General features: G+C 38.4%; 1 protein-coding gene across 1 annotated transcript; it reads left to right on the forward strand.

The window, feature by feature from the left end:
* Nucleotides 1-8,528: 8,528 nt before the first annotated feature.
* LOC149999791 (olfactory receptor 7G3-like) lies at nucleotides 8,529-9,467 on the forward strand. The gene has a single exon (XM_090288783.1). It carries the CDS (start codon nucleotides 8,529-8,531, stop codon nucleotides 9,465-9,467), a length of 939 nt encoding a protein of 312 aa, XP_090144909.1.
* The last annotated feature ends 6,822 nt before the right edge of the window (nucleotides 9,468-16,289 follow it).

The raw sequence follows: 16,289 nt of genomic DNA on the forward strand, positions 1-16,289 counted from the left end.
GAATTACGATGAAACAGACATCATTTGTTTGACACAATCTTTTAGCCATAGCTTAAATTCTAGTAATATGTAAATATTTATTTATTTATTTATTTATTTATAGAGAGAGGGGAAGGAAGGGAGGAATAGAGGGAGAGAAACATCAACGTGAGAGAGAAACATCAATTGGTTGTTTTACGTGCCCCCAGCTGGGAACTGACCCGCAACTCAGGCACATGCCCTGATTAGGAATTGAACTGGCAACTTTTTGCTTTGTGGGGTTATATGCACCCAACTGAGCCACACCCATCAGGCTCTAGTAATATTTAAACAATTCTTCCCTACAGGTTCCTCTACTTACTCCTCCCTTCACCAAGTAATTTTTGAGTGATTTGTATGCACTGTATATTTTTCTAATGCTATAATTAAACATGAAAGCACACGCTGTTTTATTTTTTTAAGGAACTATTATGCCCATATGCCATTTTGAAGTCTAGGATTAAATTATAGCCATTTCTTCACACGGCACGCAATCTTGTAGATGACTTCATTTTCTTAGAGCATCTTAACCCTGTAGTTAACTATAAACTGAGTCTGCTCATTAATTGTAAGTGTCAAGGATTGCCTCACTGTGAGGAATACCCTTTAAAGGTTCTGTGTTCTACAATTAGATGAAACCACTTTATAGGGACCCATCTCTTTCAAGGGAATTGTTTTTGCTGGGTAATGATTTGTCATTTGTCAGAGCTTATAATGAAGGACATTATAAGAAAAGGTTGAATGAGTCTCTCTATTGTGTCTGTTGTAAAAGTGTCACACCCATAGAAAAAATTTCTTTCTGTCCCTTTAAACAATAGTTAGTACTTTCTCTGAACAACTGGTTTGTTTTCTCTTGCAATCACATGTTTCTTTCATTTCTTTGGCTGCTAGGAAGCATATAGCTAGATATGTGGACCATGTCTGGAAACTCAGAGTCACTTTACAGTACATTGCTTTTGACTAATTTTTTCTTGGCAGCCACCTTCTAGGTCATGTCTATATGGCAATGGTTTTGTAATTATCCTCCACCCTCCAAGCATCTTGAGTGCATTCAAACCCATGCCTCTTTGTGGAGAAATCTTCCCAAAGGTGCCAGTGAAGGTCCAGCACGTTTCTGTGGGTCACTTCAGTGGCGTGCTACCTGATAAACCCCCAAGTCCTCACTCTGGCATTGCAACCCCTCCATCAGCTGGCCCCTGTAATTATCACACGTGGTGTGATGTACTTTCAGCAGTCGCCACCTCATGAAACTAACACTCCACATCATGGTTAAGTCCAGAAATTTTCAGGAGTGAATAAGTGTAAGAGCTGATGTGCAAATACCAGCATGAAACATTATTGATGAAAATATATCATTTCTTGCTCTAATCAAAACTGAACTATTCATTTCAAGATATGTGCTTTGGAAGGACACATATTCTTTTAAAAAAAATAATTGTTTTTGGAGGGACACATTCTTAACAGAAGTGGAGGGATGGAGGAATGCATAGATTCTTGAGAGAGCAAAGGAGATGAGTGACCATTTTTCCCCTTTGCCCTCGTATGGGATGGAGTTGGGGAGAGCTTCAACCAGCCAATGTTAATTTTCAGGTCGCTTTACAGGATCACAACTCATATGATGGTTCATGAAGGAGGAAGGACATTGTCTATGATGAGAGAGAGAAGAGAAGTTGAGCAAAATTCGAAGGACATTTGTGTTCTTCAAATAAGTAAGATGCTTTGTGCATTAAACAAGTAAAGCTCTCCATACCAGGGACATAGTGGATACTTTAGGCATATCAGCTATAATTATTGCCATTGTTATTATTTTTATGAATAACAACATAGTTGTTATAGTAGTCTGTATGGAAAACATTGAGCTTGGTTTAGGATGTTTCTTTTCATTTTCCTAATACACCAGCTGCTATCTGTCAACAGTCACTACTCTGGAAACATGGGTGAAGGTTATAGATTTGGAAAATGTTTAAGTGCAAGAAAGAGACTTTATAATTTTTCTGTGTTAGAATGCTAAAGAATTTCTCAAAAATTAATAATCGGATTACCATATGATCCAGCAATTCCACATCTGGGAATCTACCCAGAAGAAGTGAAAACAGGGTCTCAAAGAGATATTTGCACACATAAGTTTGCAGCAGCCTTCTTTACAGTGGCTGAGAGATGGAGGCAACACGAACGTAAATGGGCAGATGGATGGGTAAGCAATGTGGGATATACATACAATAGGATGTTAACTATTATTCGGCCTTAAACATAAAGGAAATTCTAACACATGCTACAACATGGATGAACCTTGACAACATTATGCTCAATAAATTAAACCAGTTACAAAGAGACAAATACTGCATGATTCCACTTCTGTGAGATACTTAGTCAAATTCATAGATGCAGAAGGCAGAAGGGTGGGGGCCCAGGTTAGGGAGCAGCAGAACGGGGACTTAGTGTTTCAGTTTTGCAAGGTGAAACGAGGTCTGGAGGTGGGTGGTGGTGATGGCTGTATAATAGTGGGGAGGTGCTGGATACCACAGGGCTGTCACTTCAAAATGGTTAAAATGGTAAATTTTAATGTTATGTATATTTTTTCACGATTAAAACCTGAACTAATTAATAAAAATGTTGAATGAGCTCTTTCTGGTTTGCTTTAATCATGCTCTTGTCCCTCACAGTGCTTTGAGAAATCAGCCGCCCCTCACACTGAATGGGTATTCTTAAGGACACAGTCCCATCCTCACTTTTAAAAGAAGTGTTTTCCCATTTCACATATTTATTTCAATCAAACAGCCTTCATTTTTTTTTTCCCCTCACTCAAGGGCATGCTTCTTGATTTTAGAGCGATGGAAAGGGAGGGAGCAAGAGAGGGAGAGAAACATCAATGTCAGAGAGAGAATGATCGGTTGCCTTTCATATGCACCCCCAACTGGGGACTGAACCTACAATCCAGGCATGTGCCCTGACCGGGGATTGAACCCAAGACCTTTTGGTTTCGGGGACAACACCCAATCAGCTGAACCACACTAGCCTGGACCATTCTCACTTCCGTCTCATCCTTCTCCCTCAGCCAGGGAGTCCCTCAGCTCAAGGGCAATTTAACAACACTTGTGGAGACTCAGGTCTTACCTCCTTCTGTTCTTGGTAAGATTATATCCAACCTGACTCTGTGAGCGCTGTCTCCTGGAGAATCCATGGCATGAGCAAGGCTTAGATCTTCACCAACTCTGTCCCTTCATTCTGCTTTGGGATCCTGGAAGGCGAATCCCTGGGCTCTTCCAAAGAGGCTAGAAAGGAATTACTGGGTAGGTGGGTCACTGAGTGTCTTCCAACTGTCCTGCAGAAAGCAGTTATTACAGGAACTGGAATGCCTGACCATGTGACTCCAGGGGTTTCTTACCTCATAGAAGACAGAAAAAATCACACCAGGGAAAAGTGTAATGAATGTGCAAAAGTTAAATTTACTCATTCAGCTCTTTTGGGCATTTAAATTGTTTATAGCTGGAGTAGTTTATGAATACATGTAAGAACTTATGCCAGAGAGAAATCCTATGAGTGTAATGGAAAACCTGTAGTGTGAAGGGTAACCTTAGTGTGCACAAGGGTAGATACTAGAGAAAGCCCTTTAAGTGCAATGTCTGTGGGCATGTTTTCAGTAAACTCTTATAACTCTGGTGTCATGAGAGAACTCAGGATAGATGGAACTCTTTCTAATAACGTCCAGTTAGAACAATGTTCAGTGAACTCTCAGTCTTTAAGACACACAAGCAAATGCTAACAGAAGAGAAAATTGAATGTGAAGAATGTGAGCAAGTGTCTGAGTAACACACATGTGGGAGAAACCTCAGTTATGGAATGGCCATGAGAAATTCTTCATTCATTCATCATCCTTGGAAGATCCATGACAGACAGCTCAAAACTGAGGAGAAACACTCGTAATATCTTTAAGACTTGTTACTTGAGAAAAATAAACACCTAACATATTAAGCCACCATGTTTTCAGTGTGTTTGTTGTGTGTGTGTGTGTGTGTTTGTGTGTGTTGGTGGTGGGAGGAAGGTTGTTTTTTTTTTACTCCCAACTAACTGCAGTCACTAACTAATATAACTCATGACAGTTCAGTTTTAAATAAGTTATATATGGTAAAAAATTTGAATAATTACTTGGTATATAAGAATGTGTGTTTAGTAGATGTTCACCTATTAGATAAAGCTTTTAAATTGTATTTACAAATCATCTATGTTCTTGTATATTTCATGTCTGTTGACCTACCACCTCCTGACACAAGGTCCATAATGAATCTTCTTATAAAAATTGTGATTAGTTAAGTTCTCCTTGGAATTCTGAACTTTTTACAACACACTTTGTTGTTCACATTTAACATATACAGAAATGTATAACTCCCCACAACACTGGCAAAAAAATGGAATATCAGACCCCAAGAATCATTCTGTAATGCTCCCTTTTGATCACTAATCACCCTGATTCCTACCATGAGAATGGAAGTACTGTATGAAATCACATGCATTTTAACACCTTACAGAGGTACAGTTTACATACCACAAAGTTTACTCTTTTGAAATGTGAGATTCAATGGTTTCTAGTATATTTACAGAGTTTAGTAACTGATAGTGTATGTTATCATTTGAGCCTGTCTTCTGCTCAACACTCTTTACAAGATCCATCAATGTTATCCCATCTAACGGGAGTTTATTCTCATTGCTGCATAGTTTTCTCTTGCATGAATACGTTAAATTTACTCATTCAGCTGTTTGGGGCATTTAAGTTGTTCATAGCTAGAGTAGTTTACAAATAGTTCTGCTATGAACATTTTTGCACATATTTTTTAGTTCACAGCTGTACGTATTTTGCTGGGTATTGGGTATATATTTGGGAGTATAATTTATGAGGCACCAGGAATTTATATGGTCACATTTATTCAATAATACAAAACAATTTTCCAAAGTAGTTTGGAAACCAATCAATATATAATACAATTCTGCTATCTTGCCAATATTTTATATTATCTTTTTCCTTTTGGCCATTTTGATGAGTATGTAGCAATACCACTTTTGATTTTCTAAAACTTTCACTGAACTACTTTATACTTACAGAAAAGTTGAAATAATAATACAGAGGGTTCCTGTATATTCTTCAGTTTCCCATTGTTAATGCAGTCAATTTAGCAACTGTTTCTTTTATGGATAGTGCTTTTTTGTGATCTCTTTAAGGGTATTGGTTTTGGCGTATATTTTTTAGGGAACCTCTAAAAGCCTGGCTAAGTAAATAGTAAATTAGTTCCTTTGCTACCCCTTCCCTACAATAGTACCAACCTCATTCATGAAGGGACTTCAATCAAGAAAAGAAAAAATTTTCTTAGAGTGACCATGTGGAAATGATCCCATGGTACATTCTCCTCATCTCTGAATCTCTACCCTGTGGGGACATACATTCTGGTTTCCTAGTCCTTTAGTGATAAACTCAGAGAAAGCTGGGAACTGGTCTAAGAAGCCCCCCAGTTCCCTTAAGGTCAGACCCAAGGAAGGAGGAGGAGGAGACATATAGGAAGAGAAGGAGAACTATCTGTCTACTCAGGGCCAGGAAATTAGTCATCCAGGTGTTCCCTTCTATGAGTTGTGCTCCTCAAGGATTTGAACTGTCTTGGGGGAGGAATGAAAGTACACAATTGGCTAATGAGGAGCTCTGGGAATGGAGCCCCCAGGACCACAGACATCACAAATAGTCTACCTGTGACTACTCCACTCAACAGCTCATCGCAGGTCAATGAGCCGACATCAAGTCTCCTGAGATGGTTCTTCTTTCCCAGAAGCCCAGTTGTCTTACTTGGTCCACCTGCCCTTCCTGGGGATAGACATCCCATCTCCAGTTTCCAGCAGAAAGGTGAGTTCTTCACTGATGGCTGCAAGGTCATCTGAACTGCCCCGTAAGTGTTGTGAGACACTGAGCAGTTTTTCAAAAACCAGTCTATGTGGAGGACATGAAAGAGGTGAGACAGTTCAGTAGGATTAAGTTATAAGTGAAATTTGAAACTGTTTTTGACCCTCTTCTTCATATATTTACCCTCCCTTTTGTAGCTAATTTGCAATCAGCTTTCATCATTTCTGGATCCTACTCTGTTTTCTAAATTCCAGGCACTCTTTCCCCACCTGAGCCTGAATTAGTCCCTTCAAAACCCAAAGAAATATTCTACAATTCTCTGGTGCCCCTCATTTATTCTGTCTGGAGCGGGGCTGTGGTGCAGTGAGTTTGGCTTCTCAATGTTTCCATACCTGGTTCCAGATTTCATTCTTAGAGAACTCAAGTCTCGTCCCTGTCACTCAACTGTGTGGACCCTAGGATTGGAAATTGAGATTAATTTGTCTACATTTTCAGTTTTTCTTTGAAAACCCCCGAAACAAAACATGATTATAAGTATTTTAAATAAATAATTTAAACTATCAGAACAGCATATGTGAGCAGTAAAATAAACAGCCCACTTGCCAGAATAAATGCTGAAACGTTGCCATATTAGCTTCAGACACTTATGAAAAAAATAAAGCATTACACATACATAAAAGTCTTCTTTTTTATTGAGTTTTAGATATTTAAAATCTACACAGAAAGGCCTTTCTTTTCCTTTATACAGGGATAACTTCATGTTATCACAGGCAAGTCCTCTTTATTACTGTTTATTCCCCTCCATCTCTCCCAGAGGTTATGACTCAGGAATTTGGCGCATATTTGCCCTGCTTACTTTAACACTATTATTACATGTGAATGTGTCTCTCTAAGTACTTCTCTACTATAGAAAAGAAATTATAATAAACTCAATGTCCATTGGTGTAAGAAGTTTGTTAAAATTAATGAACCAGACATGCTTGTATCAATCTTGTTAAATGTAGGGAATGCAGTGTTAAGACAAAAACAAGTCACTGAATTAAAATGGAGTAGGATACCATATATAACAAATACAAGCATGTAATATACAATGTCACATAAACAGAATGTCTACGATACATCATTCTTCATGTGAAACATTTCATAGGAGGTCAAAATGCAGACCTTTTCAGGGCATTACCACATCATGGTTAAGTATGCCAGCTCCGGAGTCGGACTTCCTGAAGTCAATTCTTAACTCTGCCACCCTTAGCTTTATCTTTGTATATGCCTATTGGCTATATCTAAACATCTTTGTGTCCAGGTTCCTCAAATATAAATGGGTTGAGAGTAATATCTAATCTTTAGGTTTTTTGAAACTATTAGATAAGCTAATGTTTAAAAATACTTATTTTTGGACTCTGCTTACTAACAAGGACCAAAAACAATGACCAATCCAAGTAGCAGTGAAAGTCCCTTAGTGGCTAGGTTGTGATCTCTAGATACCATTTATCACTTAACAGAACCAGCACTCCTGGAAAAATGGCTGGTTCCAAGCCTGAGACTGAAAATGCATAACATGGGCATAGAACAGTTTCCATGCCAAATTTAAGCCAAATATGATACTGCTAAGTTCATTTCAGAAAGACTCAGACAGCAAGTCGGGGAAGTTTTCACTGGCCAACAATAGGATACTTTGAGAATCAAGATGAATAATAATTGCAATAAATTAAAATATATCAAATACATTTAGAACCCAGGAATTCAGGATGATACATTGTTCATCTCTGGATAATGCTAAAAACCAGTTTATTGTTTTAAAATGTGATGAATCAAGGTGTAGTCTGTTTAAAAACAACAACAACAAAAAAAAAAAACCTCTACCTCAGGGTGACCACCTATTTGATTAAAGTTCCTCTTTAATGGAACTATTTCAGCCAATAAACAAACAAAGAATTAGGATGTCAGCTTATTGTAGCTCCTGATGAATTAATGGATCCAGGAAATTACTATTACAAGAAACAAGACAAGCAGATAGTATGTGCTTCCTCATGAACATACTTAAGGATGTTTGCCAAAAGTTGAACCTAAATCTCATCAAGTTTCTAGACTAAGTAGAGGTAGGCAGTATTTTTCAGTAAAGATCCAGATGGTAAATATTTTTGGGTTTTTGGCCTATATGGCTTCTCCCACAAGTACTCAGCTCAGATATTTTAGCATGCAAGCCACCATGGACAACACATAAACAAATGGCTGTGTTCCTGTAAACTTTTATTTACAAAAATAAGCAGTAGTCAGGATTTGGTTCACGTGCTGTATTCTAGAATACAGCCTCAATAATTTTATTCTAGAATTACTATTTGCTTGGAGGCATCTGAAGGGAGAGGACAGTGTTTTATTTCTATTTTCTTCTCACCAAGTACCCCTCCTTGACAAAGAACAGACAGAAGATAACTTGGGACAGAGGCTGGTGTGGGTGTAAGTTGTGTGGGAATGCAAAGCAAGGAAGGAAGAAGGAGAGAGGGGAGTTAAAGCAAGAGGAAAGATCTGTCACAGATTTGGTCTCAAAAATATAGACAAGTTTAAGGAAGTTTCTCTTAAGCTGTGTTTTCTTGTCACCTCCATCTTTTCTATCAGGACCATTCACAACATGAAATTGGGCAACCTCTCATACCCTGCAGAATTCCTCCTCCTGGGACTGTCAGAGGACCCTGAGCTGCAGCCCCTCCTGTTCTGTGTGTTTCTGTCCATGTACCTGGTCACCGTGCTTGGGAACCCGCTCATCATCCTGGCCATTACCTATGACTCCCACCTGCACACCCCCATGTACTTCTTCCTCTCCAACCTGTCCTTGGCTGACATCTGTTTCACCTCCACCACCGTCCCGAAGATGCTGGTGAACATCCAGACACAGAGCAGAGCCATCAGTTACACAGGCTGCCTCATCCAAATCTGCTTTGTCCTGACTTTTGCTGGATTGGAAAATGGAATTCTGATAATGATGGCCTATGATCGATTTGTGGCCATCTGCCACCCTCTGAGGTACAATGTCATCATGAACCCCAAACTCTGTGGGCTGCTGGTTCTAATGTCCTTTCTTATTAGTGTTCTGGATGCCCTGCTCCATACTTTGATGGCACTGCGGCTGTCCTTCTGCACAAACCTGAACATTCCCCACTTTTTCTGCGAATTAGCTCATATTCTCAAACTCGCCTGTTCTGATGTCTTCATCAATAACATCTTTGTGTATTTAGTGACTAGCCTGTTGGGTGTTGTTCCTCTCTCTGGAATAATCTTCTCTTATACACAAATTGTCTCCTCCATCCTGAAAATCCCATCAGCTGGTGGAAAGTATAAGGCATTTTCCACTTGTGGGTCACACTTAATAGTTGTCTCCTTGTTTTATGGGACAGGTTTTGGGGTCTACCTTAGTTCTGCAGCTACTCACTCTTCCAGGAAAAGTGCAATAGTATCAGTGATTTACACAGTGGTCACCCCTATGATGAACCCATTTATCTACAGTCTGAGGAACAAGGACATGATTGGGGCTTTGAGTAAGCTTGTCTCTAGAATATCATGTTTTTATTGATATGTCAACTGCTTTGGGCTTGCACTGCTGGAATGTGACAGAGAGAAATAAATAGAGATCCAGAAAACCTAACCAACTTTTTTGAATACCCCAAATCAGAGATCCACAAATTAAAAGTAGAATTTTGGAATCAGACCCTCTGAGTTTAAATTCTACCTCCGTTAAACCATAGCTCTGCGGCCTTTGACAATTTACTTCACTCTCTAAGCTCAGTTTCTTCATTTATAAAATTGACATAATTACATTAGTTTACACGTTGGGAAGACCTGAGATACGTAATTCAGTTCTATCAGGGAGCATCTATGCCTTCAGCTATAATAAGGCAAAAAGTCTCAAGTCCAGTAGGGTCAAAAGATAAAAACAATGATCTTCCTTAACAAAAACTTCAGAGATTGGGTAAGTCCAGGCACAGAACCACAGGGTTGAATTTCACTCTGCCATGTTTTGGCTTCTTTCTAAGTCTTATCCCTTGATGGTCACCAGTGTCTGTAACAGTGCAGGCATATTTCAGGCATTATAACCAGAAGCAGAAAACTAACTGCCTCTCCTTGGGTCTCTGCCATGCAGACATAATTTTTCCAAGGAGACATCCAGAAGACATTTTTAAAAAAATCATCAGCCTGAATTAGGACATGTGCCTTGTATTAGTTTGCTGTTGTCAGTGTAACACATTACCATGGTTCAATAGCTTAAGACAACAAAATGTGTTCTCTTGCAGTCCTGGAGGTCAGAAGTTAAAAAAAAATAAGTTTCTTCTCAAATCTCTGAGAAGAAAATAAAAAAGTTATTGCTTAATGAGGACAGAGTATCTGTTTGGGATGATAAAAAAAAGTTCTGGAAATGGATAGTGGTCATGCTCATGCAACATCGTGAATGTTTTTAATGCTGTGAAATCGTACACTTAAAATGGCTGACGTGGTAAATTTTATGTTATATATATATTGCCACGATAGAAAACCTCTCAAGAAGAGGAATTGAAACTGATAATATCTTTGTAGACTAAAACCAAACAAAAATTATCCCACTATATCAAAACCTTTTTAAAATATAATTTATTTATTTGTTTGTTTGTTTGTTTATTTATTTGTTTTTAGAGAGAGGGGAAAAGAGAAAGAGAGGGAGAGAAACATCACTGTGTGGTTGCCTCTCACTTGTGCCCCCAACTGGGGACCTGACCTGCAACCTAGTCATGTGTCCTGACTGGGAATTGAACCAGCGACACTTGGCTCGTAGGCCGATGCTTAATCCACTGAGCCACAGCAGCCAAGGCCTTCAAAACCTTTTTTGGTAATTTTTTATTCATTGATTTTTAGAAAGAGAGAGGCGGGGGGAGAGAGTGAGAGAGACATCAATTTGTTGTTACATGTCTTCAAGTATTCATTGGTTGATTCTTGTATGTGCCTGACCAGGGATTGAACCTGCAACTTTGGCATATTGGGATGACACTCTACTCAACTAAGCTACCCAGACAGAGCCCAATATACCAAAACCTTAAACACAAAAGTACAAGTCACTAAATATTTCAGAAGAAAATATATCAAAATATTTTTAAAACCTTGGAGGAGTAAGCGTTTCTTAAGATAATAAGCACAATCCAAAAGGTAAAGGCTGAGAAATTCAGGCACTTTAAAATCAAAATGCTAAAACATTTTCATAATTGAATTTTTCTTTTACTATACAGAAAGAAAGAGGAAAAACTTCCAATGAAGTATTTTCATATGCGACATTATCAACCCCATACATATCAATGTTATTTTATTATTCAGGATAGGCATAAAAACAGTTAATATATTCCAGTAGAGACTTCCAGCCAAGATGGAGGCCTAGACTGACACACTCCATCTCCCTCCACAACTAAGAAGGAATACAACTACCACAAAACCGGAAATAACCAGAAGTTCCAAAAAATAAAGCTACATGGAAGTCCAACGTATGAAGTTATAAAGAAGTGGTGCTCATCCAGAGAGGTAGGAGGGGTGAAGCTGGGGTGGAGAGGTCAAGCTGTGCTGGTGGCAGCAGCTGTGGCGATGGTGATAGGATAGCAGAAAGCACAGACACCTACCTGTATTTAAAAAGAGGCGAGAAACACCTGGGGAACACCCCCGGCTGCAGACCAAACCCATCAGCTCATGATTCCAACGCTGGGGAAGACACACCCCGATTGCTTTGGACTGTGAAGGCCGGAGGGGGTGGGGACGGAGAAAGAGGCTCCCGGTCTCTCAGTGGAAAGTGAATGGCAGGAATCCATCTTGGACCCCCGCCCCCACACAAAATGACACAGCGTGGTGAGAAGGGTCGCCCAGTAGTGATGAGTGCACAGGGCTCCGCCCCCTATAGCATAGGAGGTGTGACAGCCCCGCCCAGGAAGCAAAGGTAAACACAAAACTGTCAGGATGGCAGAGATCATGATAGAGATCTCAGTGACGCAACTGAACAGCTAGCAAATATCTAATCTAATGGATCAGCAGATAGGAAATCTTTCTGAGGCACAGTTCAGAGCTTTGGTTATAAGAATGCTTACAGACCTGACAGAAGATCTTAAACAAGATGGGGAAGGAATGAAGGCTAGTCCTGCTGAAAGAATGAAAACACAAACTAGTGGTGAGGGAAAGAAAACCAGGGATCAAATCAACAAATCGGAACAAAGGGAAGGAACAAATAGTCAACCAGTGCAGAAAGAGGAAATGAAAAGTGAGGAAAATGAGGAGAGGCTCAGAAACCTATGAGACAATTATAAGCGGTCCAACATCCAAATCATAGGGTTGCCAGAAGGTGAAGAAGAAGAACTAGAAATTGAAAAATTATGTGAAAAAATAATGAAGCAGTACTTCCCTAACTTAGGGAAGGAAATAGACTTACAGGTCCAGGAAGCACAGAGAGTTCCAAAAAAACTGGACCCAGGGAGAACCACACCAAGACACATTATAATCAAAATGTCAAAAATTAAGGATAAAGAGAGAATCTTAAAAGCAGCAAGAGAGAAGAAGAGAATTATGTACAAAGGGGTCCCAATAAGACTATCAACTTATTTATCAAAAGAAACTCTGCAGGCAAGAAGGGACTGGCAAGAAATATTCAAAGTAATGAAAATCAAAAGCCTACAGCCACAATTACTCTATCCAGCAAAGCTGTCATTCAGAATAGAAGAGCAGAGAAAGTGCTTCCAGGACAAAGTAAAACTGAAGGAATTTATCAGATCCAAACCACTGTTATGTGAAATGTTAAAGGGACTTGTTTAGGAGAAAGAGGATCAAAACTACGAACATTAAAATGAAAACTGCATCACAACAACCAACAAGAGAAGTGAGGGAACCGAAACAGAGGCAAACTAAGTAGGCAATAAGAGTGGGAAAAGAATTATAGGTATGGGGAACATATTGGGGGGAGGTTAGCTGGGAGGGGGAAGGGGAGAAAGAAAGGGAGATGGTGCAGGAATTAAGAAGCATAGTAGGAGGGAGTGGAGTAGGTAGGAAGATGTTGAAAAGAAATATATATATATATATATTTATGCACAACCAATGGGCATGGACTAAGGGGGGGGGAACAACTGGAGGGAGGGGGGTCACTGGGTGGAGGGGAATAAAGAGAAAAGGAGTTGGGACAACCTTAACAGCATAATCAATAAAGCATATTAATATATATATATATTCCAGTATACTAAAATTTTAATTCTTCTCCTTCCCTCTCCTAGTATGCACCATTCTAATTTCTGTCTCTAAATTTGCCTACTTGTAGGTACTTCATAAAATTGGAATTATACAACATTTGTTCTTTTGTGCCTAGCTTACTTCATGAAGCATATTAGTTTCAAGAGTTATCCATGTAGTAGCATGTGTCAAAATTTCATTCCTTCCTATGGCTGAATAACATATATATCTCACACCTACAATTTTAATTTATTTTTCTTCTTTTTACTTGTTTTTTAACTTTATTTTATTGTTGACACTATTTCACACCTACAATTTTTATATATAATTTGTTTTACTTATTTTTTAATATTTATGTTTTCATTTAATAGTTTATTTAAATATAGTTAATATACAATCTTATATGGGCTATATTAGTTTCAGGTGTACAATATCGTGCTTTGACATTTTTTTTATACCTTACAATTCTAATTGTAATTCTAATTTATACCCACTAATTATAGTAATCTGTCACTGTGTAAACTTATCACAATATTATTGACTATATTCCCTTCAGGTTTCACCCATGTCCCATCCTCTCCCTTCTGGTAACCATTGTTTGGTCTCTGTTTCTATAAGTCTTTTTTTGGTTTTGTTTATTTTGTTTTGTTTTAAGATTCCACATATAAACAAATACCACATATGATATTTTTCTTTCTCTGACTGGCTTATTTCACTTTGCATAATATTTTCCAAGTCCACCTGTGCTGTCACGAAAAGTAAGATTTCCTTCTTTTTTCTACTGCAGGGTAATATTTCATTGTGTAAATGTACCACAGCTTTTTTATCCGCTCATCTACTGATGGGCACTTGGGCTGCTTCCAAATCTTGGCTATTGTAACTCTGCAATGAACATAGGGGTGCATATATTCTTTTGAATTAAGTGTTGCGGGTTTCTTAAAAAACATTCCCCAAAATGGAATCACTGGGTCATAAGGAAGTTCCATTTTTGATTTTTGAGGAAACCCCAATCCGTTTTCCACAGTGGCTGCACCAGTCAGCAATCTCACCAATGGTGCACGAGGGTTCCCTTTTCTCCAAATTCTTGTTAACATATTTTTTGTTGATTTATTGATGGTAGTCACTCTGACAGGTGTGAGGTGATATATCATTGTGATTTTAATTTGCATTTCTCTAATGATTAATGATGTTGAACATCTTTTCATATGTCTGTTGGCCATCTGTTTGTCCTCTTTGGAAAAGTGTCTATTCAAGTGTTTTGCCCACTTTTAAATTGGATTGCTTGTTTGTTTGTTTGTTTTGGTGTTGAATTGTATAAGTTCTTTATAAATATTGGATATTAACTCATCATAATTGGAGAATATGTTCTCCCATACAATGGGTTGCCTTTTCATTTTGTTGATGGTTTCCTTTATTATGCAAAAAGTTTTTAGTTTGATGTAGTCCCATTTGTTTATTTTTCTTTTGTTTCCCTTCCCAATAAAAATATATCAGGAAAAATATTACTACGAGAAATGTCTGAGATTTTACTACCTATGTTTTCTTCTAGGACTTTTATGGTTTTGAGTCTGACATTTAAGTCTGTAATCCATTTTGAGTTTATTCTTGTGCATGGTGTAAGAAAGTGGCCTAATTTTTTTTCTTTTTTTTCACATATCTGTCTAAATTTTGCAACACCATTTATTGACTAAGTTATCTTTATCCCATTGTATGTTCTTGCCTCCTTTGTCAAATATTAATTAACCATAAAGGTGTAGGTTTATTTCTGGGCTCTCTGTTCTGTTCCATTGATTTATGTCTGTTTTTATGCCAGAACCAGGCTGTTTTGGTTACTATGGCCTTGCAGTATAGTTTGATAACAGGTAGTATGATTCCTTTAATTTTTCTTCTTCTTTCTCAAGATGGCTGTGGCTATTCAGGGTATTTTGTGCTTCCATATAAATTTTTGGAATATTTGTTCTAATTCTTTGAATTTCACCTTTGGTATCTTGTTAGGAATTGCATTGAATCTGTAGATTGCTTTGGGTAGTATGGACATTTTAATGATGTTAATTCTTCTTATACATCACATTCAAGATGGTGTTGTCTCGGGGAAGGGAAGAAGAGAAAAGGAGTGGTAACAAAGAGGAGCCCGCTGCGCGTGCGCGTGCATGCACATGTGTGTATATACACTTTATAAAGCTGATATAGCAAAATATCAACATTTGTTAATTCTGTAATGAGTTGAGGGTGGTCATATATTTTGTGGCACTATTTCTGCTGCTATATAAATTATTTGTTAATTTTCTAAAAAGAAGTAAGTATACTAGGAAGGCTGAATCTCTCTCTAAGCTTCCACTTTCTTCCCAGTGTCCTCAAGCCAAGCTACAGAGATAATGCAAACACTCTTCTGTACATGGTGTATCATAAGCCAGGAATGGAAATAAAAGGAAAAGCTGACCAAACCCCTTCCCCACAACCACCACAAGAATTCAGGTAAATGTCAGAAAGTTTTGTAGCAGTCATGATGTTTGAGGAGAGGCAGATTTCTGCTCTGGAGAAAAATGGGATTCTGCCATTTGGGGGGGAATATTAGGAGACAAGCAGAGTATTGGTACAATTATACATGAGTATTGGTATAATCATACATGAGAACTTGTCAACAAGAAGACAGGGAAGAATACGTAAGATACTTGGTCTTGATTATTTATGTAAGTACTCTTCTCATTGCTTCTCTTAATGATATTGTAGTAAAACATGGGCTTTTCTCTGCAAAGTGTTAACTAAATGACTTTAGTTACCTGGGTGGCATCAGTGTGGAATGATGCTTCTTGACGTAATACCTGGTTGTTTAAGATGGAAGACCTATCCACAGGAAGATCATAGAGAACAAATGTGGCAATGGACTCCCAGTCAAGAAGGATCATGTCTGGAAGGAGTCTCAGGTGTGCTGCTTTCTGACTAAGTAAAAGCTCTCAATGCGGTTGTCATGGGCTGACTCTTTACAGTTTCTATGCCCCTGGGCATCAATATTCAAAGCTCCTTACTAGACAAACATTTTTAGTATCATTCTGACCCCTGGGCAGTGGAAATCCTTAAAGACCAAGACTATAGAAGAGAGAAATTAACAATGGCTAATCTGTGACCCTTTTGGGCCAGGTGCACACTATCCAGATGTCCACCTGCTCATGCTCAC

The sequence above is a fragment of the Furipterus horrens genome, unplaced genomic scaffold (genome assembly GCF_987537825.1).
Source record: "Furipterus horrens unplaced genomic scaffold, mFurHor1.1.pri manual_scaffold_10, whole genome shotgun sequence".
Classification (NCBI taxonomy): Eukaryota; Metazoa; Chordata; class Mammalia; order Chiroptera; family Furipteridae; genus Furipterus; species Furipterus horrens.